The sequence below is a fragment of the Ictalurus punctatus genome, chromosome 27 (assembly GCF_001660625.3).
Source record: "Ictalurus punctatus breed USDA103 chromosome 27, Coco_2.0, whole genome shotgun sequence".
NCBI classification, from domain to species: Eukaryota; Metazoa; Chordata; class Actinopteri; order Siluriformes; family Ictaluridae; genus Ictalurus; species Ictalurus punctatus.
In genome coordinates, this window is record NC_030442.2 from 10,064,185 (window position 1) to 10,090,347 (window position 26,163).

Below are 26,163 nucleotides of genomic sequence, written 5' to 3' on the forward strand. Positions count from 1 at the left end.
TGCAGCATGAAAATGGTTAATAAAAATCCCATAAAATGTTCCTCTTTCCTCATTAATGCTCTTGAAATTCACTTGAAATTCACCGCTAGCAGCAGGCCTAAGCCGGTAATTACTCCAGCCACTTTCCCTCCTTTACACACACAGGCCTCTTTGTTTTGGGTTTAATTGAAAAAAAGGAGAGGAGAAATGGGAAGAGAATATAGGACGAACATAATCCCAAAAGCAATCTAATTCTTGCTACGCTATTCTGAGTTCTTTATCGAGACTTCCATTAGAAAGGAGCTTATCTCCTAAAATTAGCCACATGATAATCACGTTCAGACTTCCTGAATTCTGCCAGCATTGTTCCTCTGGCCAGCTTTCCATCTCAGGCTAATAATTTTATTACACGGGCCGATACGATCAATGATCTCTTCCTCTCATTTTACACAAAGGACCAAACACACACATTAACAGCGGCACTGGCAATATGATCAGGTCCCCCATCCAATATGGGCCACTCTGTGATAACATCTTGCTGGGTCCTGAAAATGCAGATGATGTAGTTTCTGATCCACATATAGATTTATGAGCAAACACCTTTGAATGAGCCAAACGGGAGTATGAAACAGAAACGAGGACACAAGGGCCCTACCCATCTTCCATGCTGTCTATGTTTTTTTTATTTTTTTTATCCTCCATAAAGCTGTTTTGATTAAATATTAATAGGAGAGAGTCTGGTGAAGTGTAGTGACTCCATGACCTTCTGAAAACAAGTGTGGGAGGCTGCACTGAGCATGTTGTGTCTGAAATGCCACTTGTCCGTCTCTCGTTTTTGCAGTCCTTTTTTCTCCCATAGTTGCTCATTGTGTGTGACAGAAAAGAGCCATTATGCATTATGATAGGCCCTTATTCCTGTATCAATGTACAATGAAAACAAATGTCGCCTGTCTGTTTCTGTCCCACATCGGTGTCAGATAAGCACTGAGCACTTCTAAACATAGCAGTGAGAGATGGCGATGGAGTGATGAGAAGACAGATAGAGAAACCATGGGAGAGAATGGGGGGGGGGGGTGATTGGTGATTGGTGAGGATCTGAATTATAATCACTTTGGAATCTTGCTCGTTCACAAAAACAACATGCCTAATCAGTGAATATCTGCAAGAGCAAGACTAAGAGCACGTAGAAGTGTTTTGCCTTATCTCACATCATCTTGGGTTGCTTATCAGACAGCAGCATTATCATAATGCCATTACCATCATGTGAGATGAGAATTTGCTCAGTTGAAGGATCTCTGTTAGCACAATCGCCAAACTGCTGAAACCATCTTCAGCCTATTTATTGATTTTTGTCTTAATTGTATCTCAATTTGTAGTACAGACCAAGAAATTTCCCTTCTGAATGTAGCAGGCACACTCTTGCGGTGCAGTTGCTTCATCCTCAGTGTTTTTCCTCAATACATGCTTACATGCATATTTGCATATATTACGTGGTGGTGCACGCCAATCTACTGAGAGAAAGGCAGAAAGATGTTCAGCTCTGTGCTCCATGCTTGAGAAAGAGTGCCACCCAAACACTGCTTTACACAGTATGCTGCTTTATCAAGTGTCACCACATTCGGGCTGAGGAGTTAAACCTTTTATTACGCAAACCTTTTGCCCGCCACCTCATTTCTATTTGTGGATATTTTTGAAAGGGTAGCATGATAATGAAGCTTCATTCTTGCATAAATAAGAAAGTACAGGTAGTGCCATTTGTAACCGACACACAACATAAGACAAGGAAAAGCCATGAATCTTTAATGCACCAAATATTCATCTGTTAATTCGTTTTTGGTGGGCTGCCAAGAATAAGCACTAAAGTGCATTACTGGTAGATCCTAAACACTGCCTCATCAACAGAGAAACTGTATTTGCTTGTTTTGGACAGAGGAAAGACAGAATAGAGGGGGAAAAAAAGTCAAGATAATCCTATAGGTAACAGTGAAACCACTGTACAGCAATTAAGAGTGGGTAATGACTTCGGAGGTATTTGCAGATTTCCTGCACACACTGAATATCCATCATATATTATGCAGATATAATAACAGCAATGCTACCATATTCAAGCATGCATTTATTTTATTAGAAATAAACATATGCAAAAAGTGGATTTTTGAGGAAGTAAGGTGTATAAATATTTTACATTAAAATGACCCCCCACCCCCCACCCCCACCCCCCGGAAAAAACACACACAAAAAAAACAAAAAAAACAAGTGGAACAAAATATTACATGCATGTTTCTCTTTCCATTCAAATCTCCCTGGCAACATAATCTACATTAATCTGAAATCCAAGATACAGTACTAAATTCAGCAGCATTATTCAGCATCTCCCTGTCTGGAATATGCACCCAACACACACACACACACACACAGACACACACACTCACACACACAGATATATTTATGCTGAACATTCCAGACTCTCTGGTTCTCCTCTTCCTTGCAAAGCCACCACCTTTAACTTACCCTGCATACACAGTAGTGCACTTGGAGGAAGAAAAAAACTCAAATAAAAGCACCCTTACCAGAAATGTCATGCAGAGAAGTCTAATTCTGGCAGGTCCATTCTTCTGGGGCGCTGTTTAGATCCAAACTGGGCCGGAGAGCCAGCGAGCCACTGAAGAGGCCTTTGAAGAGGAAAAAACAATTCCTGAAGGCGAGCTGAGCTTCGGTTAAACGTTCAGAAGGCAGAACGGGAGCAGCTGCAGTCCTCCAAATACACGTGATCCTGCCCCAGGTACAGGCAGCCATGTAAACAGGAGTAGACCGACTCCCTCTGCTTCAAATACATGCTGTATCTAGCAGAGTGAGAGCGCGAGTGAGGAGAAGGAAGATGGAGAGGGAGGGGTAGCTGCTGTGCAAGGTGGAGGGAGGAGCTGTGGTGCATCGAGATCGAGGCAGAGATGGAGGGAGAGGAAAGGGTGGTGGTGGGGAGGGGGTGTTCAGAGTGGAGGGAGAGATTGGGAGCGTGCTGAAGATTGCAAAGCCGAGAGATAGAAGAGACAGAGAGGAAGAGCGAGAAAGCAAGAGGGGGGAGTCTGCACAATGCTCAAATCAGGGCCAATGTGACTAATGAATTTCAATTCTGCCATTTGTCTGAGTGACTGCAGTAGATGATGGAAAGAGAGGGAAAGCGGGAGGGAGAGATAGTAGCAAGGAACACATGCATGTCATAACCATGTGGGCTAATTGAGAGATGAATGTACCTCCGTAAAGTCTGTCTTCCCTCCTCCAACACTGTGTCAGTATGGCTCAAATAATGCCAGGCTTTCATGCAAGGCGCAGCACTCGTCAACAGCACGCCTAAGCTGCAGTGTGACAAACAGATGACTCAGGCAGGTAAACAGGCAGGGGACAAACAACAACCAACTGAGAGAGAGAAAAAAAAAGAAGAAATGGGGTATGCTTGGGCTCCACTGTGACAGACAGGGCAAAAGCAGTCACTCTGTCTAGTGCACCATGAATTGAAAGGTCAGTCTAGTCTATAAGGACTCGACTTGTGGGAAAATAATCAGGTGTAAATCCCTGTAAAGTCTCTTCACCATTATTCTCAACAATAAAAGAGAGGGAGGCACGGCAGGTAGAAGGATGAGCGAGATTACTGTGGATAACTGAAACGACGCGGGCAGGAGGGGAAAGCCTGGCATCGAACAGGAAGTGTGGGAGCTCTTCAGTAGCAGAGAAGAGAGGAGAGCCAAGATTCCTCACTGCAAGGAAAGGGGGAAGGGAAGGAGGGGTAAAAACAGAGAACACAGCACGCCGTGTGAGGGATTTATCTTCATATAGGCCTAGTAAAAGCAGATGAAGCCTGTGTAAATGAGTGTATGCATGCATGAGATCCATCTTTGATCTGTCCTAGTCATTTTGTTAAAATTTTGTAATCTTCTTATTGGAACACAAGCACAGAGCTGGCATATAAATGACTTGCTGTTTAAACTGATGTGTGGTTCATGGTGACAGTCGAGGATGTCTCGAGTGCCTTATTCCATAGCGTTCCTGCTCCTAATGTAGTGTTTATAAATAATATTCTTTTCGGCAGATGCTGTCAGACTAACACCAGGCTTTATTGCATCTGCCATCAAAAAGGATATAAATCATGGAAATCTCTCAGAATTAATTTCCTTACATAATAATAATTTACAAAGGTTAGCACTAGTGGTTCGACTTGGTTCGATCCCGGACTCGCTTTCCTGTTTGTGTGAAGTTTCACATGTTCTCTCCTCGCCCACATGGGTTTCTTCCGGGTTCTCCGGTTTCCTCTCATCTACCAGGTAGGTGGATTGGCAACTCTAAATTGCCCCTAGATGTGAATGAGTGTGTGACATGTGACTGACATCCCATCCAAGGTGTATTTCCACTTCACACCCAATGTTCCCATGATCAGCTCAGGATTCCCCATGACCCTGACCAGGATAAAGTGCCTACTAAAAATGAACGATTGAATGAATAATTTATAAATGCACTCATACGTTCTCAGTGGGACAAATGGAAGATGTCACGCTAAGAGTAATCCATGTGTATGTGAGAAATATACATGTTATTACTCGTCAATCATGATTAAGTTAAACATTTGAATAAATGTGCAATTAATGACATCATGAATATTTTAAATGTTCTTATTACTTGCAGACTGGCACCTGTAAGGGGTTGAGAAAATTTATCTGCCTAAACATACCAAGCTGTACTTTCACTCTTTCCGTGCTAGCAGTGACAAATAGCCTTGGACACTTAGGCATATGTTTGCAGGACCATTCTGCTAGAAATAAGATTAAATGTCAGAGCCACTAATGTCACTGCTGGTTCAAATGGTCATTGCACTCAAATAGGTCATGTCCTGAAGTCATTCTGAAAAGATGATACAGCTTAAAACAAGATACCCTGAAACTGCCTTGCTCCATACACATGGATATTAATTTATGAGTTGAATTAGATGTGTAAAAGAAGGAACATGGCCAAATTGCAATCCATACTTGGAGTAATTGGACGTAAAATATTTATTGAATTCTTTAAAGAAAAAACTCCACCCTGAAACTCAAAAAATTATATTTATATTTGTATTATATTTATATTGAAATATTTGTGATGTATTAAATGATTCCAGCGCTAATTTGTTGGTTGGTGCTGAATTTACATTATTCCCATGCGAAGTTAGCGATCATCTGCAACAATGATGTCATATACTATACTTTTTAATAGATGAAAAGGTTTCAGCTGCCTTAAGCATAAGGGGTCATAGTCAGGTTTGATGTTTGCTCCTAAAAACAAAAGAGCAAGTGGTGTTGATGGTGATATTATCATGAAAGCTGAAGGTTTGAAACTTAATCTGTTTGGGCTGAGTGTACAGAAGAGAAGGTGAGTGAGCTGAGATGAAGCAAGGTCTAAATCTCACTAGCACCACTATCAGCAGGTAGCCAAAGGCATTGAGTGTAAAATGTAGGAAACTGTTAACCAAAGAGAAAATAGAACAACATGATATAAAAGAAGTTGAAAAAAGTCAACTCAGAATGACATTTTTTTTTAAATCTTGGACACCATTGAAGATCAGATGCCAATTATAAAGTAATTCAGGGTTGATTTTCAACCACTGTTTCTTAATAAACCCTCAAGAAAAGTGTCTTATCTAACATAGCATGGATTTCCTTACAGGTATATAGTTTCAGCTATACTTTTTAAAGAACCAATTTGTAATTCTTAGAGTCTTTGCCTGCGAGGCAAAGTAGAATTAGCTTCTTCCTGTTAGCTATAGCGTCTGTGGTGAATTTACTAATGATTACAAAAGAATTAACGTTGGACGCTAATGTTGGACCTGTTGTTTTATTCTGGCTGGTTTGAATTAGGTGGGACTACAGTGGGGGAAATAAGTATTGAACATGCTAACATTTTTTTCAGTAAATATATTTCCAATGAGGCTAATCACGTGAAATTTTCACCAGACATCGGTATTAACTCAAGAAATCCGGAAATATAAAGAATTCAAAACATTAAAGTCTATAAATAAAGTTATGTGTAACAAAATGGAATGACACAGGAAAAAAGTATTGAACACGCTAAGAAAAAACGGTTCTCCAAGCCAAGGAACCAGCTGAAATCTGTAAGTAATTATACCTCCTATCTGTGCAAATTAATATCAGCTGGGTTAGTAAATTGATGGTCTATAAAAAGGCTATTTGTTACCAAGGTGTCACACAAGAAAAATCTCATGATAGGTAAAAGCAAAGAGTTCTCCCAAGACCTTCGCAACCTTATTGTTGCAAAACATATTGATAGAATCGAATACAGACGTTTCTCAAAACTTCTGAATCTTCCAGTAAGCACCGCTGGGGCCATTATCTGCAAGTGGAAGCAACATCACTCTGTCATCAACCAGCCACGCACAGGAGCTCCTAGGATTTCGGACCAGGTAGTCAGAAGAATAGACAGAAGAGTAGCCCAAGAGCCAAGGACCACTCGGAAAGAGCTCCAGAAACACTTGCAGGCAGCAGGTGCCATCGTCACAGAGAAAGCAATAGGCAATTCACTCCACCGCCATAGCCTCTATACACACTCACCCCGCAAGACTCCATTACTAAAGAAAAGGTATGTTGTAGCTCGTTAAAGTTTGCTACAACGCAAACGCAGTATTTCATTTTGACAAGCCATGAAATACTGGGAGAGTGTAGTCTGGGCAGACGAGAGCAAAATTGAACTTTTTGGCTATCGTACTACACACCATGTTTGGAGAATAAATGGCACTGCACATCACCCTAAAAACACTATACCAACAGTGAAGTTTGGATGAATGGAGCCCTTTACTGGGAGATTCTTGAGAATAATCTGCTGCCATCCACCAGTATGATAAAGATGAGACATGGGTGGACCTTCCAGCAGGACAATGATCCAAAGCATACAACAAAGGAAACTCTCAATTGGTTTCAGAGAAAATAAATCAAGGTGATAGAATGGCGCAATCAATAACCTGACTTGAATCCAATTGAACAAGATTTAAAGACAATATGTTTAGAAGAATGGGCCAAAATCACACCTGAATACTGCGGCGCATTAACTTCTTCATACAGGAAGTGTCTTGAAGCTGTCATTACAAACAAAGGCTTCTCCACTAAGTATTAAAAAAAATTCAGTTAATGTGTTCAATACTGTTTTCCTGTGACATTACTCTTTATTGCACAGAACTTCATTTATGGACTTTAATGTTTGGATTTCTTTATATGTGTGGATTTCTCGAGTTAATACCAAAGTCTGGTGAAAGTTTCATTTGAATAGCTTCATTGGAAATATATTTACTGAAAAATTTTACGTGTTCGATACTTATTTCCCCCTCTGTATATTGGGACAAGGAGATATTAGCTAAGCCCATATAGAATTAGTAATAATTATGCTAAAAATACATATGTCTGCTACTAAATTTACCATTGGTAAAAGCTAAGCTTTGTACTGCTGAGCTCATATCCAGGCTGAAAAAAAATGTAAACAGAACTAACTAAATGAAAATTAAGAAACTAGCAAAAATAATAATAATAATAAAAAAAAATGAAAAATTAATAAATAAAGAAGCTACATGCCACTATTTATATATCTATATATGTTTATTAACCTTTAGATTTTTAATAAATATAGAAACACTTTAATCCTTCTGAACTAGCTTTAAGACTATCTGCTAACCATAGTTGTTTGCTAGCTTGTAAAATAGCCATGATTACTTGTCTATATTTTTCAGTCTATTCACTGAAAAAAAATTTCACGTTTATTTCACGTCCAACTGAATAGAAAGAATTCTGACCTAGCTTTTGGTATTCAGAGGTGTACTTGCATCTTTTTTAAAGCAGAGTTTGCTGCTGAAGGATTGAGGGGAAGTACTATATTTTCCCTGACATTTTTATGGACTGTTGATGCATCAGCAGGCTCCTTAAGCAGTGTCTGGGCCAATCACGGTCTTGTTTGTGGATTTTTGACATTTTCTTTACCATTTCCTTCTGGTGTTTAATGTGGTAATAAGCAACCAAATAAATGCCAGTAAAGCTTGCAGAGGGAAAAGCTTGCATCTTTACATTTAACAGGAATTACAGGAATTGCGTGTTAATACAAATACTTAAATTGGCATCCTGAAGGCACACATTGTTTGTGCTAGTGCTTTTTTTTCCATTGCAATTGCTACACCATATCAATATCCTAGAGTCTAAATCACACCTAGCCATGCTGGGAGTAATTGCGTTTGCACACTGGATGTGGCTGGTACAGATGTGCTTCAAAGGGAACAACACTTTCTTCGCTGCTCTCTCAAGCGTCTACCGAACCTCTCAGGTACTGACACCCAGCCGCAGGTGGCAAATGACTACATCAAAGCGCGGCTTTAATCAAACTTAGCTTTTAATCCTGCCATTTATTTTAATGAGTCTAGCTAGGAGAAAAGGAAATCAATTTCTTCTCTCTCGATGCGTTTTGAGTAGCGGATTCGGGGTGTTTATGAGTTTTCTGTGCAGAATCGGAGAGATTTCATTTTGTCTGTGCCCTACAGAATTATTTTTTTCTGTCATAAATGCAGCACTTCCATGACTTTGGTTTGGGGCTGTCTAATTTCAAACTCATGGCATTGCGAGTCTGCACAATACCCAGTGCAATCATAAAATAAATATATCCAGCCTACATCTGAATCAAATTTGAATACGTCTGTTCAGTTCTGTTTTTGGGGTGCTTTTGCAGATGCTGTCGAGTCACAAAAACAACCGATGAAGGACCAGATGCTTTCTAGAAGTTAGGTTGGTTTCGCAGAGAATTGTGAACTGAGAGCAAAGTGATTAGAAAATTATAAAGCTGCCCTGAAGAAATATAGGCTGATGCAGAGCCATAAATCCTAAATATATCATTCAGCAGTGACACACAGAACTGCAGAGCATGGTCTACTAGGATGTTATTAAGTAATTAGTACCCAAGCTGTGTCTCAAGTCACATATTTAATATACTCTTCTAGATGATTGCATAACTATGTAGCGTCTTCACACAGAGAAACAAGAAGTAAATGTAATATAGCATAAAGAGAGAGTGTGTTCAGTGTGTAACGATAACCATTGTTCTTTGACGTGTTACAGACACGAACCAAATCATGCACCACAGAACCAAATGGAATAAAACACAAAAAGGCATGCTGTTGTAGGAAAATAATCACCAATGAGGTGGAGTGATGAGGCCTGGAGTGAAGCGGAGAACTGTTACCACATCGAAGCTGATTCTTTTATAATAACAGACGTTTGACATATGCGTCTGTGTACACAAACATCATTGGATCACGTTGAGATTAAATTATTGGTGTTTATTATTAGTGTCCTTCTACATTCAATACATCAGTGTAAATTATGAAAGTAATCGACCGCCATCCAGTGATGTTTATGTACACTGCCGCATATGGCAAATTATATAAACAATTAGAATTTATGCACATGTACAGCCCCAGTTCTGAAAAAGTTGGAACAGTATGGAAAATGCTAATAAAAACAAAGAGGGGTGATTTGTAAATGTACTTTGACTTGTATTTAAACAAGAAACATATGTTTTACCTAATCAACTACATAGTTTTTTGAAGGTAAAGGTTTCTTTTGAAATAGATGCATGCAACACGTTCCAAAAAAGTTGGAATAGGGCAATTTAGAACTAATAACGATGTAACAAGTTGAAATAAGAAGGTGATGTGAAACAGGTGAGACAATCGGCTAATCATAGTATATAAGGAGCCTCCAAAAAAAGGCCTAGCCCTTCAAGAACAAGGATGGGTCAAGGCTCGGCAATCTGCCAACAGATGTGTCAGCGAATAATCCAACACTTTGAGAACAACATTCCCCAAAGACACATAGGTAGGATTTTGGGCATTTCACCTTCTACAGTGCACAATATAATTAAAAGATTCAAGGAATCTGGTCAAATCTCGGTGCATAAAGGGCAAAGCTGAAAACCTCTTCCGAATGCATGTGATATCCGATCCCTCAGACGTCACTGTTTTAAAAACCGTCATGAGCCTGTAACGGATATCCTGACATGTGCTCGGAAATACTTTGGTAAACCTTTGTCAGTCAACACCATTCACCGCTGCATCCACAGGTGCAAGTTAAGGCTTTAATATGCAAAGCAGAAGCCATAGATCAGCACTGCCCAGAAGCACCGCCGACTTCTCTGGGCTCGGTCTCATCTGAGATGTACAGTAGCACAGTGGAATCCTGTTTTGTGGTCAGACGAGACAACATTTCAAATACTTTTTGGACAAAACAGCCATCATGTTCTCCAGCCCAAAGAGGAAAAGGATGATCCAAGCTGTTATCAGTATCAGGTCCAAAAGCCAGCGTCTGTGATGATATGGGGGTGTGTCAGTGCCCCTGGGTAACTTACACATCTGTGAGGATATCATTAATGCAGAAAAATATGTACACATTTTGGAGCAACATATGCTCCAAAATCAAAAGTCATCCAGAGCAGGACAATGCCACACCACATTCTGCCTGGATTACAAGCACATGGATGCATAAGCAGAGAGTGCGGGTGCTAGCATGGCCTGCCTGCAGTCCTGACCTGTCTCAGTTTGAGAATGTGTGGCATATTATGAAGCGCAAAATAAGGCAACGGAGTCCCCGTACAGTTGTGCAGCTGAAGAAATGCATAATGGATGAGTGGGGGACAATTGTGCTTACTAAACTTAACCAACTGGTGTCTTCAGCGCCCAAACGCTTAATAAGTGTTATTAAAAGAAAAGGTGATGTTACACAGTGATAAACAGTCGACTGTCCCAACTTTTCTGGAGTGTGTTGCAGTCATCAGATTTGAAATGAGTGCATATTTTCAAACATAAATTAAATTCACAAAATAAAACATCACATAATGTGCTAATAATGTGTTTTCAACATAGTACGTTACCCCTAGGTGTTAATTAATACATTAACTAAGTAACAATATGGTCATTAGGTGGTCATTATTCATGCATGAGACTCATGCTGTAGTTAAGGTTAGCTCTTCATTATTTTATCACTAGTACATGCCTTAATTCATCACTAATTCACATTTAAGTAAGTTTTAATTCAGGTATTAGTGCATGATTATTCATGTACTGTTATTATAAAGTGTTACTGACACAGCTCATCACACCAAGGATACTAATATAACTTATGTCGTAAACTTTTTTTTGACTGTGGGGAAGTCCACAATAGAATGTTCCAAGGAAATAATGTTAAAGAAGTTGACCATGAAGTTGTCTTTAAGTCAGAAGAACAAACATCTCCTCAAAGTATTTTTCTCTCTTCAGCTGAGTGATTAAAAATAATAGTGTTGGTGCATTCTTGGTGTTCCTTGATAAAAATATATATATATATATACATAAATAAAATAATTCTCCAAGCTGTAAAAGATCCATGTTTCATTAATATTCATTGAGAACTGTCGTCCACATTTTTTGTTCCATTTTAAAATTCCTATTCTCCAAGTCTCATACCGGTATGGGTGAATTTTGTGATGTCATGTAAAATACTGCAACATAACCCAAGGCAAACAAAGAATAAGAGGGATGCTGTGAAAATAAACAAATAATTGACAATATTTTTTTTCTAAATCTTTCTTTATGAGGACCCTGGGGCACTATGTTTATTCAGGAGTATCTGCATTAGCTGATGGAAGGTGCCTGCTAATCTTTTCAGATTAGGGTAATTTAATCCAGGGTGTCTGAGTGGTTAGGGAAGCAGATGGATTTGGCAGGCTTGTGGGGTCTATACTTGATGCAGGTTTCACAAATCCATGAATTATTAAACAACACCTGCAGCAAATCCTGATCTTTTGTCCACTACCCTGAAAAAGGCTGGCACCAAATTTATTTGTCTTTTACTTAACACCCTCCCGTAATGAAGTTGTGTGTAGAGTAGGTTCATTCTCAGCAGACGCTGCATCCCACTGGACAAACACAACAGCAGTTGTTATACTCAATTGAGTCTTCGGGCCTTTTACAGCTCTATGTCTAACAGTTTAAACAAAGCAGTGAAGATAGTCTTTTGGACAGATGGTAGTTTTACAATGCAGTAGCCTTGCTTACGCTGACATTTTATATAAACTGTCTAGCTCCCGGTCTACAAACGTGGGCAGGTTTTCTAGTCAACTAAGCAGAGGATTCAGTTCAGATCCTTTATTTTATTAATTTATTCTCTGTCGACAAGCAACCTTTTCATCATCTGAAATGGTAAATATCAAAGTACTGCTCTAACGTATTAGCGGATGCCGGGGTGAATTGGGAACAAAAATCAGCTTGGGGTTTTGCTTTAAAGTGGCCCCCTACATTTGTCGAAAAACAACAAATGAAAGTGCATCAACTAGTATTAAAAAATACTGTAATAATAGGTCCAACATATGGTATAATATCATCCATCCATCCATTTTCTGTACCACTTCTCCTACACAGGGTCACGGGGAGTCTGGATCCTATCCCAGGGGACACCCTGGACGGGGTGCCAACCCATAGCAAGGCACAATCGCACACATACATACACACACACACACACACACACACACACACATTAAGGAAAAATTAGAGATGTCGATCAGTCTACAATGCATGTCTTTGAACTGGGGGAGGAAAGCGAATTACCTGGAGGAAACTCCCAAAGCACGGAGAGAACATTCAAACTCCACACACATAGGGAGGAGGCGGGACGTGAACCCCCATCGCTGGAAGTAAGAGGCAAATTTCTTTGCAATTACAATTCAGATTTTTTTTTTACTCAGATCAGAGTCTTTCTTGATAGTACACAATTGAAATATCGAGTGGCCCGTAACTGTCTTTAATGAGAGCGCACCAGTCCCCAGAAATGCCTTGTATGCTAACGTTGATTTTCCTACTAATTGTTTCAAACACTCAGTTTCCATAGGTTCCTTCTAGATTTGCTTACATCAATTCCCCAAATCTAAACTAAATCACAGATTTCCAATCCTTCCACTGAATGTATAGTATTCACTGCTGTTGCTGTCCTCCATTGGATGATGTCCTCCACTGGATGATGACAGCAACAGTGATATGCACCTGCACTTTGGGAAAGTCCAGTTCGGATTAAAAAAGTTCAGATTTTTCTGTCCATACAGCCCTGAAAAAAAATCTGATCTATTTCTCATTAAGTCAGAAAATACCAATCTAATCTATTCATCAATATTAATATTGATTAATATCAAAATTAAAACAATACATTTCAATCAATTTTAATACTTAAATATTTAGCTATGCCACTGACTACCTTCTGTCTCACAAATCACACTCATTAGCAACCAATTCGAAAATTAAAGTTTTTATTTTTGAAAGCTTTGCTGCATCTGCTAGCAAACCCACTCTTTTTTTTACCTCACCCTTTCTCCAAACTGCCTTTCTCCATCCTTCTCTAGTCCACAAACACAGGAAACTGATCATCGTAACTTAGCGGACTGAAATAATCACAAATCTAGCATCTGAGTAGTAATGTCATGAATGGAGCGGACACCGGGAAAATTCTTGAACTTCCCACTGGCCAATTCACCCCTGGGGGAACGCTCTAGTAAAATGAAGTGCAGTTAAGTATAGGAAGGAAATTGTATCAAGTTTGTCTGGTACATTACACACCCTGAGGAAATCTTGTCTGCCCTATACAAACATTCGTTTTGATATATTTCAGATATTTTCCTCGTCAAAAGAGGCTAACAGTAATGTCTGCACGGTGATATCTAGGTGATACCAGAAATGCACACAAAACAGTCACGCCAAACTATATATCAAACAAGCACAAAACATTCTTCCACTTCACACCTGTCAGGAAGTACATTCGATCCATCAGGAATTCATTCCACTCTGCATCATGTGCACAAACTGCTCAGGGACAAAAAAAACCTATGAAATGGTGGTGCAGAAATCATCAGCGCCATGACAGGCTGCCATTAGACCAGACGACTCTGTCTGTTCAGTCATTATGAGTCAGGTCCGCCAGCAGCCACCTTTTGTTCCCAAGCCGCCCAGCTCCACTGCTTCAAAGGACGATGAATGACCTCATTACATGTAGGCTGCAATATCTGTATCACCAAACAAAAGCTGCTTCGCACATCCAAGTCTCTTACAGCTCAGGTAATTTATGGTTGAAATAGGCAAGTGGGACCTGTGACTATGTTCCAGAAAATCCCATCGGCTGCTGTGAATATAGGACAGGGCATTTTTCTTAATCGTTGACCCACATGCCATTTTAGTGATTCGTATTTTATCACGGTGAAAATGTCTTACTGTAAACCCACTGTCCAATTCAGCCATCAATGTTGAGATAAAGGTGACCAATAAATCGATTTTTGCAAGTACAAATGATAAATAAATACAACAAATCAAATATTAAAAATTAAAATGAACATTTGTGGAAAACATTTATAGGCTTTCTTTGATTTGATCTACACTTGTGGTCAAGGTTTGGTCATATATTATGGCTATATGAAGGCACATCAGTATAAAGGTCTTAACATGCACTATGTGAGAAGTTACCTTGCCTGAGGCCCGTCATATTTCTTGCAATTTGAAGCTTTCCTAATTTGTATTCTCATGGAATAGATAGTCTGAAAACTACTTTGAGAGCTAGAGGGCACATGAAAAAAGCAGTGACCTGTCGCAGCAGATGCTTTGCATTATAGGTTTATATTAAAGCTGTGGGTGGGCAGATTCCCACAGATACAATGACAAGTGAGTGGTTAATCCTAGTGTATATCTTGTTGTGTTGCTTGAGCTGTTAGCGATGCTGTTAGCTTTTTGGTAATTCAGCATTAGTTGTATATGTAATGTTATATAGAAGAAGATTATATGAAAACAATACTGAAAAACTGAGAAAACACCCCATAAAAAACTACTGACTGACATAAGAATAATTTAAAATGCATCACATTATCTACCATCAACTCTACCCTATGACCCCCATGCATATTTTATACAACCTGGTGCAAGTTTATCTTCACATCAGGGACAAGACCTCCATACAGAGATTATGCTTATTATATCATAACTGTTTTGTTTTTGTTTTTTTAAACATATAATATGGCATCTTCAAAATTTTTGATGGTCAAAACTGTTCCATTCACAGAAGGTTGGAGACAAAATGCTGTACTGAGTCCTCAAACCAAGCTGTGAAAAAACGCAGGACTTTTTACGACAAACCTCAAGAGGAAAACACTAATATGTGTCAAGCTGACATGGCCACTCGCCCATTACGTCCTCCAGAGAGGGGCAATAGGCTGAGGTGGCATGGAAAAGGCTTAACAAGTCACTTTCCTCACAGAAAACATGAAAAAGCAAACAATGAAGCTGAAAATAGCAGGTGCTTCATTATAGTAGAGTCATATTTGTCTTCAATAAGTGTTCCCATATGTGTCATTGATTCATTTTTGGTCAACGTTATAGGAAATGTGAAATGTACATGTACAATGCCTAATTCCTGGAAACGGGAAGCTCTTAACCTACTTCACACTGTCTAATTGCTTTGTCTTGTGCCTCGATCTGTCTGACTGACGCTCTGTCTAGTCACATGAATTTGATTCAATAGAATGAATCATTGTCCTGATCTAATGTGTTTTTTTCTGCTTTGCTGAGCTGACTACTTCTAACAATGCTATCTCTGCTACTGTGTTCTTATCCACACTCCATCCGTCCCCCGTGAACTACTGAATTATCATTAATATGGAGAAGTGTGTGAAATGCCTTAAGGAATCTTGTAGCTGAGTGTGAAATTTCTGAGAAAACCTTGAACTCATAACTGCTATTTAAAATTCATTTCCTGTCTCCGCACCCAAATATTTTTTTCATATCCAGTCACATATGAGTTTGAAAAGGAAATAGAATGTGTTTCTCAGGAGATACTAAGAGCGTTTGGAGACACTGTTTTTGTTAGTCTTGCAGGGCCAAGCGTGATCTTTAACAGGAAGATACGTCTTTTCAAAAACAAATGCAAACGACACTACTCTCACAGGTTTTCCATCTAAAACCCACCCCAATTTCCTAATGACATCTTCTCAAGAAAGTCTTTAAAATGAACATTTATCAGAACAATTTTTTGCCTTGAAAAAGATTTGTTTTTGCTGCACCTAATCTGTTTTCCGCATATATAACATCCAGATATATTCTGTAATGGTGTATACTGTGAATGGTGTATTAAACTCTATTCAGATTGTAGTACATTTTCCATGCAGGGGGTAATGTAATGATTACCCTAAATAGTATTTCTTGTATTTTCTGTCATGTATGACATATTTTCACCTTTTACCAAATGAACGATATTAATAACCACAGGTCATATAATAGACCCTGCCCCAATTGGCATGGTGGTAAAGATTCCATTATATCCTGTGGAAAAAGAGGCTTTGTGCTTTTTCCTCAGTATAAAGAAAGACAATCCAGGAAGTGCCCACTAGTTTCTATCATGCCTTGCCAAAACTAGAACAAAACCTAGTACTGGCAGAGTTTCAAACATCGACAATAAATTATAGATGAGGTTTATGAGAACTTGTCAGAGAAGTGATGCTTCTGGGGGTTTTATGGAAGTTATTGAGTTCCTAGCACAGGTATAGCCTGAATTAAGGTTCTGGTCATGTGACCTAGTAAGGTCAACACAATCAAAAGGAGGTGTATGCATTACACATGTCATTTTTAGTGTGACAACCAAAGATTTGTATATCCATTCATTTTCTATATTTTTCTATATCATCTACATTTTCCTACAGGGTCTCAGGGAACCGGGAGCCTATCCCAGGGAGTATCGGGCACAAGGGGGGGGTACACCCTGGACAGGGTGCCAATCCATCGTAGGGCACAATCACATACACATTCACACACACTACAGACACTTTGGACATGCCAATCAGCCTACCATGCATGTCTTTGGACTGGGGGAGGAAACCGGAGTACCCGGAGCATGGGGAGAACATGCAAACTCCTCACACAGGGCGGTAATCAAATCCCCAAACCTGAAGTGTGCGTGCTAACCACTAAGCCACTGTGCACTCTATGATTTGTATTTACTTGGTACAAATCCATTATAATTATTACAGACATCCTCAAGCATCATTACTTAAGAGACATATGTATCAAATCATATCCCATCCAATATAGTACATTCCTGTACAAAAATGAAGCTTTTAATGGTCTTTACAACAAATCATTGGTGAGAAAATTAATTAATGCACTCCTGAGACCTCCTGTTCCACCATTTGCTTTTTTATTTCTGCTGTAGTGCACTGTTATATATATTGACCAATATATATATATTGGTTTAATTGCTGGCTGCAAGTTTACCCATAATGCTTGTAAATATGTAAAGAAATCAAAGGGAAATGCTATCCCATAATATGTTACTTTATCATGGCCCTTTTTTTGCCAAGGGGCAAACTTTAATTGTTGGCTTTTTAGATATCTTGGCTTACATCAATAGTACTGTATGCTCGCTGTCAGTGAGACAATGTTGTTTTTTCAATTGCCACCCCTACTTGACCTCTGACTTCATGAAGCATTGGATGTGCTAATAAAATTTCAAGGTACCTTCCACCTCACAGAACAGTTCCACCATTTTTTAAGCCAACTTTTTCACTAGTGTCTCCAGATGTGTATTCTCATTTGAGACTATTGTTGTCTAGCAATTGGTGGTCGTCATCATGATGTTTGCTGTCTTTTGAACGCAGACGGTGGTAAACGTGCTGTAACTTCAACAAGAAACTAAAAATACATTTTCTAAAATCAAATACTACTCTTAACGGGTATAGGTATCTTTTAATATTTCTGAACGATTAAGTCTTTGGAAGAATAAAAGAAACAACAATTTAATTCAGAGCTGTCCAGCTGGGAAGGGCATTATTATACATCACACTTAGAATGGGCTCATTTACAGAAAAGAGCCACACTGGAGGAAATAGGAGAGTCAGGCCTCATACATTGGGCCATTTTTCAGAGTCCGGTGATGATGGCAGAGATCCGATTTCCCAGGATGATAATGGAGGCATCACACTGTGGCTTGGCTTTAAACGCAACATTGGAAAAGTCTGACTTAGTATGCAGTTTTGTTTGTCAGCTTTCTCTCATTCTCTCTCTCTCTCTCTCTCTCTCTCTCTCTCTCTCTCTCTCTCTCGCCAAGCTAAACTGTCAAAAAGACATAATGAACTCCAAATCGCAAATATTATATAAGCACACTCAGTCGATAACCTAACATTCTCAATCACTATGAAAAATACTGAGGGTTTGTCATGGAAAATGTGGGATTATCAGCTCTAGTTGACAAGGAATGCAGTGACCCAGGGACCTAAGCAGTCTAAGCAGGGTGCTTATCATGCCCGACTCATTTTTGCCTGACTTACTGGTCAAGAATCAACATTTATCATCCCCTTTCACCATTCATCACACTGTCCACCTCTCCTCTCACCCAGCACTACAGCTTCACCTCACATAGCCTTTGTGCAAGTTCACAGCCTGGCATCTTGGGACTTCCACTCACAAAGTGGGCAAAGTGCAGGGAACAACTGGACAGAAACAAGAGTCTCTCAAGAAGAGCAAAAATCACATTGAAAGGAGTGAACATGTTTCTTCTTCCACCCTTGAACTACTGTCCAAGCCATGCGAGTAACCAGAGGGTATGAGGACGTTCTTGGCTGCTCTCCTGCCAGTCAACAAGTTTCTTTTAATGGCTCATGTCCTATGTGATCTCACTTGGATTTTATTCGTTTGTTTACTAAAGCTTCTTGATGTTGCATATTTGCCCTTCTTTGACAGCACATACTGCAGGCTTATTGAAAATTATGTCAATAATTTTGATTCTTAACTTGCCTTGTTTTCAATTTCACATCAGGTCTCAAAGCTCTCAAAGCCGCATTTCAAAGTAGCTATATCTGGCTGAATGTGAACTGAGGATCGATGTGACAGTCAGCATATAAAGGTCACTTGCACAATACACTCATTTGACCTTTATACTTTACCGTTTAATAGGGTCACATTTGTATTGGTTTGTTTGGACTCTCAGAGGAATTTTGATATTGTATGTAAAAAAAAAAAAAAAAACATTAACCATTCAAAAAAGTGTAGCAACACATCTCAGTCAACAGTCTTTATTTATTTATTTATTTATTTATTTTTTTACAAGGTTTCTTTGCTGACAGTGGCAGCATTTTTCTCTTAAATGAACATGGTGACAGGGTTGAGTTTGTTGCATAGAATTAGAAAATATACAAAATGTTGTTAAATCCATGCTAATGGAATAAGGGCATTAATGATGTTCTAATAAATGTGTAAAAAATTATTTTTTTAAATTACTGATTTACTTTTAATCTATTATTTGGGTAATTGGGTTGTAATTTCAGAGTGACCCCATCAGTTAATAGCACAATGTAACTGAAAATAAAAGGGGGGAAAGAACTTACTTTTCTTCTTCCCATGATCTTCCAAAAAAAAAATTGTATGACACAATTTTCTGTTGAACATGTTTTCTAAAGGTCTGTATGTATTATTTTCTTTTCTTTAAGTAGAAATAAGAAATTCACATCGCTTAAGGGCCAGAGATATTATGCATAACAGTATTATTACACTGTAATGAAAACCTTCACTATGTTACTGTTATACATCAGCTTTTTACATTTACATGTATGGCATTTGGCGGATGCCCTTATCCAGAGTGACTTACAGAAGTGCTTTGAAGTCTCTATCAATAAATACATCCTGATACTGGTTCACTAGGTCACAGACTAATAATACCATCAGTCGAAAAACTCTGTTGGGGAGGTAATATAGTTAGAAAGAGCTTTTATGTATTTTAATTCACAATTGCACATTACCTAGCATATGTGGTGTTTTTGTGTATTGCTAAAATAAAAATCTTGTTTCTCAACGATGAAACAAATATGGAGCTCCAAACAAGGACCAAACATAAAAAGGATTAATATATTAAACCCATCCTTCCAACTCTGCTGTATTGCAACACACAGTAACAAATTTAAATGCCTTGTATATAACTGCCCAGTAAACAACCTTAATAAGCAATGAACATGCATTAAAAAGTGCCAACCATGAACAAATCAAAACAGTGAAAATGGGATTGGATCAGGCACACAATGAAGAAAGTTAAAGTTAACAAGAAGTAGTAGGCATATTTTCAGTTAAGCAGAGAGAAAGTGGAAATGGAAGAACAAGAAAGAGTTGAAGAACATCAGAGATGCAAAAGAACAAAACTGGAACTCAACATTGGGGAATTCAACATTGCCCAGCCCACTGGAGAGCAGTTTACGCTAGTATGTGAAGTCTGAACAGAGGAAAGTAAATCATTTATATTCAGTAACTGGCAATTGAAGTGTACTGGCTGTGGTTGTCAGATCAAAGTATGTACAGGTAATGTGAGCAATCCAACAAGGCCACATGGATGAAGCATTAAAGTGGTGATTGATGTTTTAAATTATTTATCTGAAATATGCATATGGTTGGTTGTTGTTTTTTTTTTTTGTCAAAGACATTTGTGTTTAAAATGTAGTTGGCATGTTTGCCATCCTCCAGGGTTGGGGTTCGAATCCTGTTTCCTGTGTGCACGGAGCTTGTATATTCTTCGGGTATTCTGGTTTCTTCCCCCAGTCTAAAGATATGTGCTGTAGGCTAATTGGTATTTCCAAATTGTCAGTAGTGTGTAAATGTTTGTGTGATTGCGCCCTGCAATGGGTTGGCACCCCATCCAGGGTGTCCCCTGCCTTGTACCCTTTGTTCCCTGGGATAGGCTCCAGGCTCCCCCATGGACCCTGTGTAGGATAGGCAGTATGGAAAATGGATGGATGGATATCAGTTGGACAAAAGTAGCATCTTAATTGTGGACTCACCAAAAATCTTATAAGCAGAAATAAGAATGCAATTATACATAATTGTATTATTACACTGTAATGATTGCACCCTGAACTGATCAGGGTCATGGTGGATATGGAACCTATCCCAGAACCTATCCTATCACAGGCCACCATGTACACACACACATTCATCAACTCGCAGGGGCAATTTATAGAGCTGCTAATCCCCTTACCCATCGGGAAAACAGAGAACCCGGTGAAAACCCACACAGACACTTGGAGAACATGTGAGACTTCACACAGGCAGTAACCCAAGCTCAGGATCGAACAAGAATCCCTGGAGCTATGAGGCAGTAAAGCTACCTGCTGTACCACAGTGCTGTCCCATGGTAATTTCAGAGACAATAAAAATCCTATCAGCCTGAGAATGTGTCCTTTTTTTCATTAACTGCCTTAATTGTATTTACATTTAATGTATTTGATAATATACACAATAATTAAATAGTAGTTGTTTCAAATCTTGGTATCAATATGAAATACCTATTTTGCTCTTTTTTTAACTGCATTAGCAGCAGGCTGGGATAGTAGCATAAGATGCTGTGTTGTTTAAACATAACATAACATATTTCCTAGTGCAGGTTTATGGCCTAGTGCAAGTTTATGGCGTGCATCCTTATGACAGCAGTTATGCCTGAGTCACCAAGAAATCGTTTTTATTTAAAGTAAAGCAGAAAAATCAATTGGCAAATATCACCTTCAATCCTACAATGAAATATTTCTATACTGATGGATGTGGTCTCTTCCAAGATGACAAGATCCTCATCCACAGGGCATGAGGAGGCCTCACTAGTTATGTTTCCATCCACGTTTGTTTCTATGTTTCAAAAAAAAAAAAAAAAAACGCTGTATGGAAACACCAGATGCGAATAAAATCTCTGATCTCTTTTCCTAGTAAACTGGCTAACTATGACCTGGTATTTATAGAGTAAACTAAAAGCACACATGTGGCTTAAATGTACTGAAACAAGAAAATCCATAAATTTTTCAGTCAGAGCTGTTGCAGTGTTACAAGAAACACAGCTCATTGGACTTAGCTGCTGTTGGCTGTGAGTTAACTAGGAAGCGAAATCACCACCATTCCTGCCAGTTGGCTAAAGAATAGCCTGCTGCTAAAAGTGAGAGCATGGTAGGCAATTAATTAGCCTTCATTTTAATTTGCTGGCTCTACCATGAAACAACTGGTGTGCACAGATTATTATTATTATTATTATTATTATTATTATTATTATTATTATTATTGTTGTTGTTGTTGTTGTTGTTGATAATAATAATAATAATAATAATAATAATAATAATAATAAACAGTTTGATCAAAAACTGCGGGTTCACCTCAGATAAATGAACAGTTTAAGGACAATTTGGATTTTGCTGGTTTTTGCTGGTTATTGCTTTGGAGATTGTTCAGTTCAGTGATATGTGGTACTGTTGGGTAATTTATCATTTAGTGCAAAAATGTTCATTTTGCCACCCCAAAAAAATCCAAATGTCAAGCACAATGTTGTCTAAAAATAGAGTATAGCATTCGAGACATAGCTGATGCCGATTTTAATAAGACAGCAGCAGCATGTAAGATGGATACATTTCATTGGCTAACCTTATTAACCTATACTCAGATGCCTGTTCATTAAGTACACACCTAATAAACTGTCAAATCAGTGTAAAGAAATTTTATTTATTTTTTCATATATACATAGGCATATATGAGTTCCCAGTTTGTGATACTATGCAACGGTACTTTACAACATATTGAACTGGCTAGTGCCTTGTATTTTTAATGGAAATGTTATTATGTTTGTGAGAAGGCACAGTGGCACAGTGTGTAGTGTGGCTGCATCACAGAAGCACCTCTCAAAGACATGCTAGCTGGATTGACAACCTTAAATTGCTCCTAGGTCTAAAAGAGTGTGAGAAGTATGTGAGCATGGTGCTCGGTGATGGATTGGCATCCCATCCAGTGCATCAATTCTGAATTGCTTTACATATCGGAGCTGCTGCCACCTGTGAAATCCCAAGCCAATACTTATTGTCATTTTGGCCCTGTAATCTGCCAGGTTTAACATCCTTGTCCGAATCAACATTGGCTTCACAACACTGTCACTAATAATAGACCTTCTTTTGTGCCTTGCAGCAGTGCTACGTTAGAGTTGTTTTTGCGAACTGAATAATAATGCTACCTGTTTAATCAAAAAAAGTTACATACAAGACATTTAAAAGTGGCCCACACAGTACCAGGTCTACATTAGACTCATTATATGACTCAATACACAAGAGTAGAAAAGCACTTTACCAATGCCAGATTACACTTATATGTAAAAATTTTCATAGGGCAATACACCTTCACAGTAGTTCATTTTAGATGCACATTATTGTCAACAACAGAATGGGAAAATTCCAGCTGGGAAAGTGTAATTATAGTCCCACTTAAACAATTAAACAGAAAAAGTGGTCATGGCTCATAGAGATATGTATACAATATTGAAATAACAAATGATAGTGTCACTTGCCAAAAAATGTCTACTTAACCAGCTGTGCCCAGCTATGACTGTTTCACTATGATGAGATGAGTGACAATTCATTGCTTTTGCACTTTATCTCCATCTGCTGGTGAAGCTCTATTGGAACTCTGCAGAAGTAAATGATTTTCTACGCCTCGGGGTGGATGATAATGATTATGTTAAAAACTAGGGTGGGATTCAGGGTTTAGCAGCAATCAAGTCACTGCATGATTCATTCAGTGCTGAAAGACTTGAAAGAAAAAATGATAGCTCAGTTTGCTTTGATTCCATGCTATCAATTTTTGTATTTGCTGTATTAAAAAATAGTAATCATTCTCACTCATTTTCAATAAATGCTTTATCCTGGTCAGAGTCATGGAGGATCTGGAGTTTATCCCTGAAAGTGTGAGACTGGAATACACCCTGGATGGGACACCAGTCCATCACAGGCTACCAAATAATTAATAATAATAACTACAGTGGGGGAAATAAGTATTGAACGTGTCAACATTTTTTTCAATGAGGTTATTCATGTGAAATTTTCACCAGACATCAGTATTAACTCAAGATATTTGGAAATATAAAGAATTTATAACATTAAAGTCCATAAATAAAGTTATGTGTAATAAAGCAGATTGACACAGGAAAAAAGTATTGAAGACGCTAAGAAAAAGCAGTTCTCCAAAGCAAGGTAAGTCAAGGAACCAGCTGTAATCCGTAAGTAATTATACCTCCTATCTGTGCAAATTAATATCAGCTGGGTTAGTAAACTGTTGATCTATAAAAAGGCTTTTTGTTACCAACTGTCACACAAGAAACATCTCATGATGGGTACAAGCAAAGAGCTCTCCCAAGACCTTCGCAATCTCATTGTTGCAAAACATATTTATGGAATCAGATACAGACATATTTCAAAACTTCTGAATCGTCCAGTAAGCACCGTTGGGGCCATTATCTGCTAGTGGAAGCAACATCACTCTGTCATCAACTGGCCACAGACAGGAGCCCCTTGCAAGATTTCTGACCAGGGAGTCAGAAGAATAGACAGATGAGTAGCCCAAGAGCCAAGGACCACTTGGAAAGAGCTCCAGAAACACTCGCAGGCAGCAGGTGCCATCGCCACAGAGAAAACAATAGGCAATGCACTCCACTGCTCACGCTCACCCCACAAGACTCCATTACTTAAAAAAGGCAGCTTGAAGCTCGTTTAAAGTTTTTTACGACTCATTTGAACAAGCCTATGAAATACTGGGAGAGTGTAGTCTGGTCAGACAAGTGCAAAATTGAACTTTTTTGCTGTCATACTACACACCATGTTTGGAGAAGAAATGGCACTGCACATCACCCTAAAAACACTATACCAACAGTGAAGTTTGGATGTGGAAGCATCATGGTGTGGGGCTGTTTTTCATCGCATGGTACTGGAAGACTTCATATAATTGAAGGAACGATGAATGGAGCCCTTTACCGGGAGATTCTTGAGAAGAATCTCCACCAGGATGATGAAGATGAGACGTGGGTGGACTTTCCAGCAGGACAACGATCCAAAGCATACAACGAAGGAAACTGTCAGTTGGTTTCAGAGAAAAAAAATCAAGATATTAGAATGGCCCGGTCAATAACCTGACTTGAATTCAATTGAACAAGATTTAAAGACAATATGTTTAGAAGAATGGACAAAAATCACACCTGAATACTGCAGCGCATTAATTTCTTCATACAGGAAATGTCTTAAAAGTGTCATTACAAACAAAGGATTCTCCACTAAGTATTAAATAAATTTCAGTTAATGTGTTCGATACTTTTTTCCTCTGTCATTCCTCTTTATTACACAGAACTTCATTTATGGACTTTAATGTTTGGATTTATTTATATGTGTGGATTTCTTGAGTTAATAGCAAAGTCTGGTGAAAATTTCATGTGATTAGCCTTAATATAAATATATTTGCTGAAAAAAATGTTGACAAGTTCAATACTTATTTCCACCACTGTACAAGAAGCATGTTGTACAACAGGTAGTGTTAGTTGCTCACAGAATAAGGGTTTGGGGTTAAATCTTGACCAATGTATACTGTCTGTGCTAAGATTTCTGGTTTCCCCTCACCTCACAAAAATATGCCAGTAGTAGGATTAGCCACTCTGATGATAGATTAGCTGCCCATCCAGGGTGTACTCCTGCATGTACCAAGTGTTCCTGGGATAGACTCTGTTTAATAAGCTGTTAATGATGATGAATGCATCTTACATTGATAAAATACAACTAAACAATATGGCTGCTAAAACATATTAATGTATTGCAAATTTAAATTGAAATACAATATGCACACATTCTTTGAATAGTCCTATGTTTGTTTTTATGTATTTGTTTATTTATTACTTGTATTTTATGTATTTGTTTATTTATGAAGTCACTTGTCAGGGCTTGTGTTTCATCTCGCTCTGAGTCATTCACATGGTTCAAAGTCTACAAACCTTTTCATTTTTGTCTCTGTGAAATATCTTGTTCATTTTACAAATCCTCTTATAACCTTAAAAAAACGGCTGAAGACTCAGTTATTCTTGAATGTCAGTATAATAATACCTCCAGCCCTTTCACTGTCTAGGTGCCCTCCAGTTTCTGCTCACCTCCAAAAAACAAGTCAGAAGTTGAACTACTGACTCTAAAATTGTTCCTAGGTGTGAATGAGCGTCTGAACATATGTGTTCATGGTGCTCTCTGATAGACTGACATCCCATCCTGGGTGTATTCCTGCCTTGCGCCCAATGTTCCCGGGATAGGCTC

The 26,163-nt window shown here is 38.6% G+C and overlaps 1 protein-coding gene across 3 annotated transcripts in view; it reads right to left on the reverse strand.

The window, feature by feature from the left end:
* Positions 1–26,163, reverse strand: part of lingo1b (leucine rich repeat and Ig domain containing 1b) — a 41,151-nt gene that overhangs the window by 12,789 nt on the left and 2,199 nt on the right. For 2 of the 3 annotated variants that reach the window (XM_017458429.3, XM_017458425.3), the window contains exons 2-3: positions 3,231–3,332; positions 2,550–2,651 (exon numbers count right to left, since the gene is read on the reverse strand). In XM_017458429.3, coding sequence (XP_017313918.1) covers positions 2,550–2,561 — 12 coding nt within the window. In that variant the 5' untranslated portion in view covers positions 2,562–2,651; positions 3,231–3,332. The remainder of the gene's footprint in view (positions 1–2,549; positions 2,652–3,230; positions 3,333–26,163) is intronic. The other variant, XM_017458428.3, reaches the window with a different exon arrangement.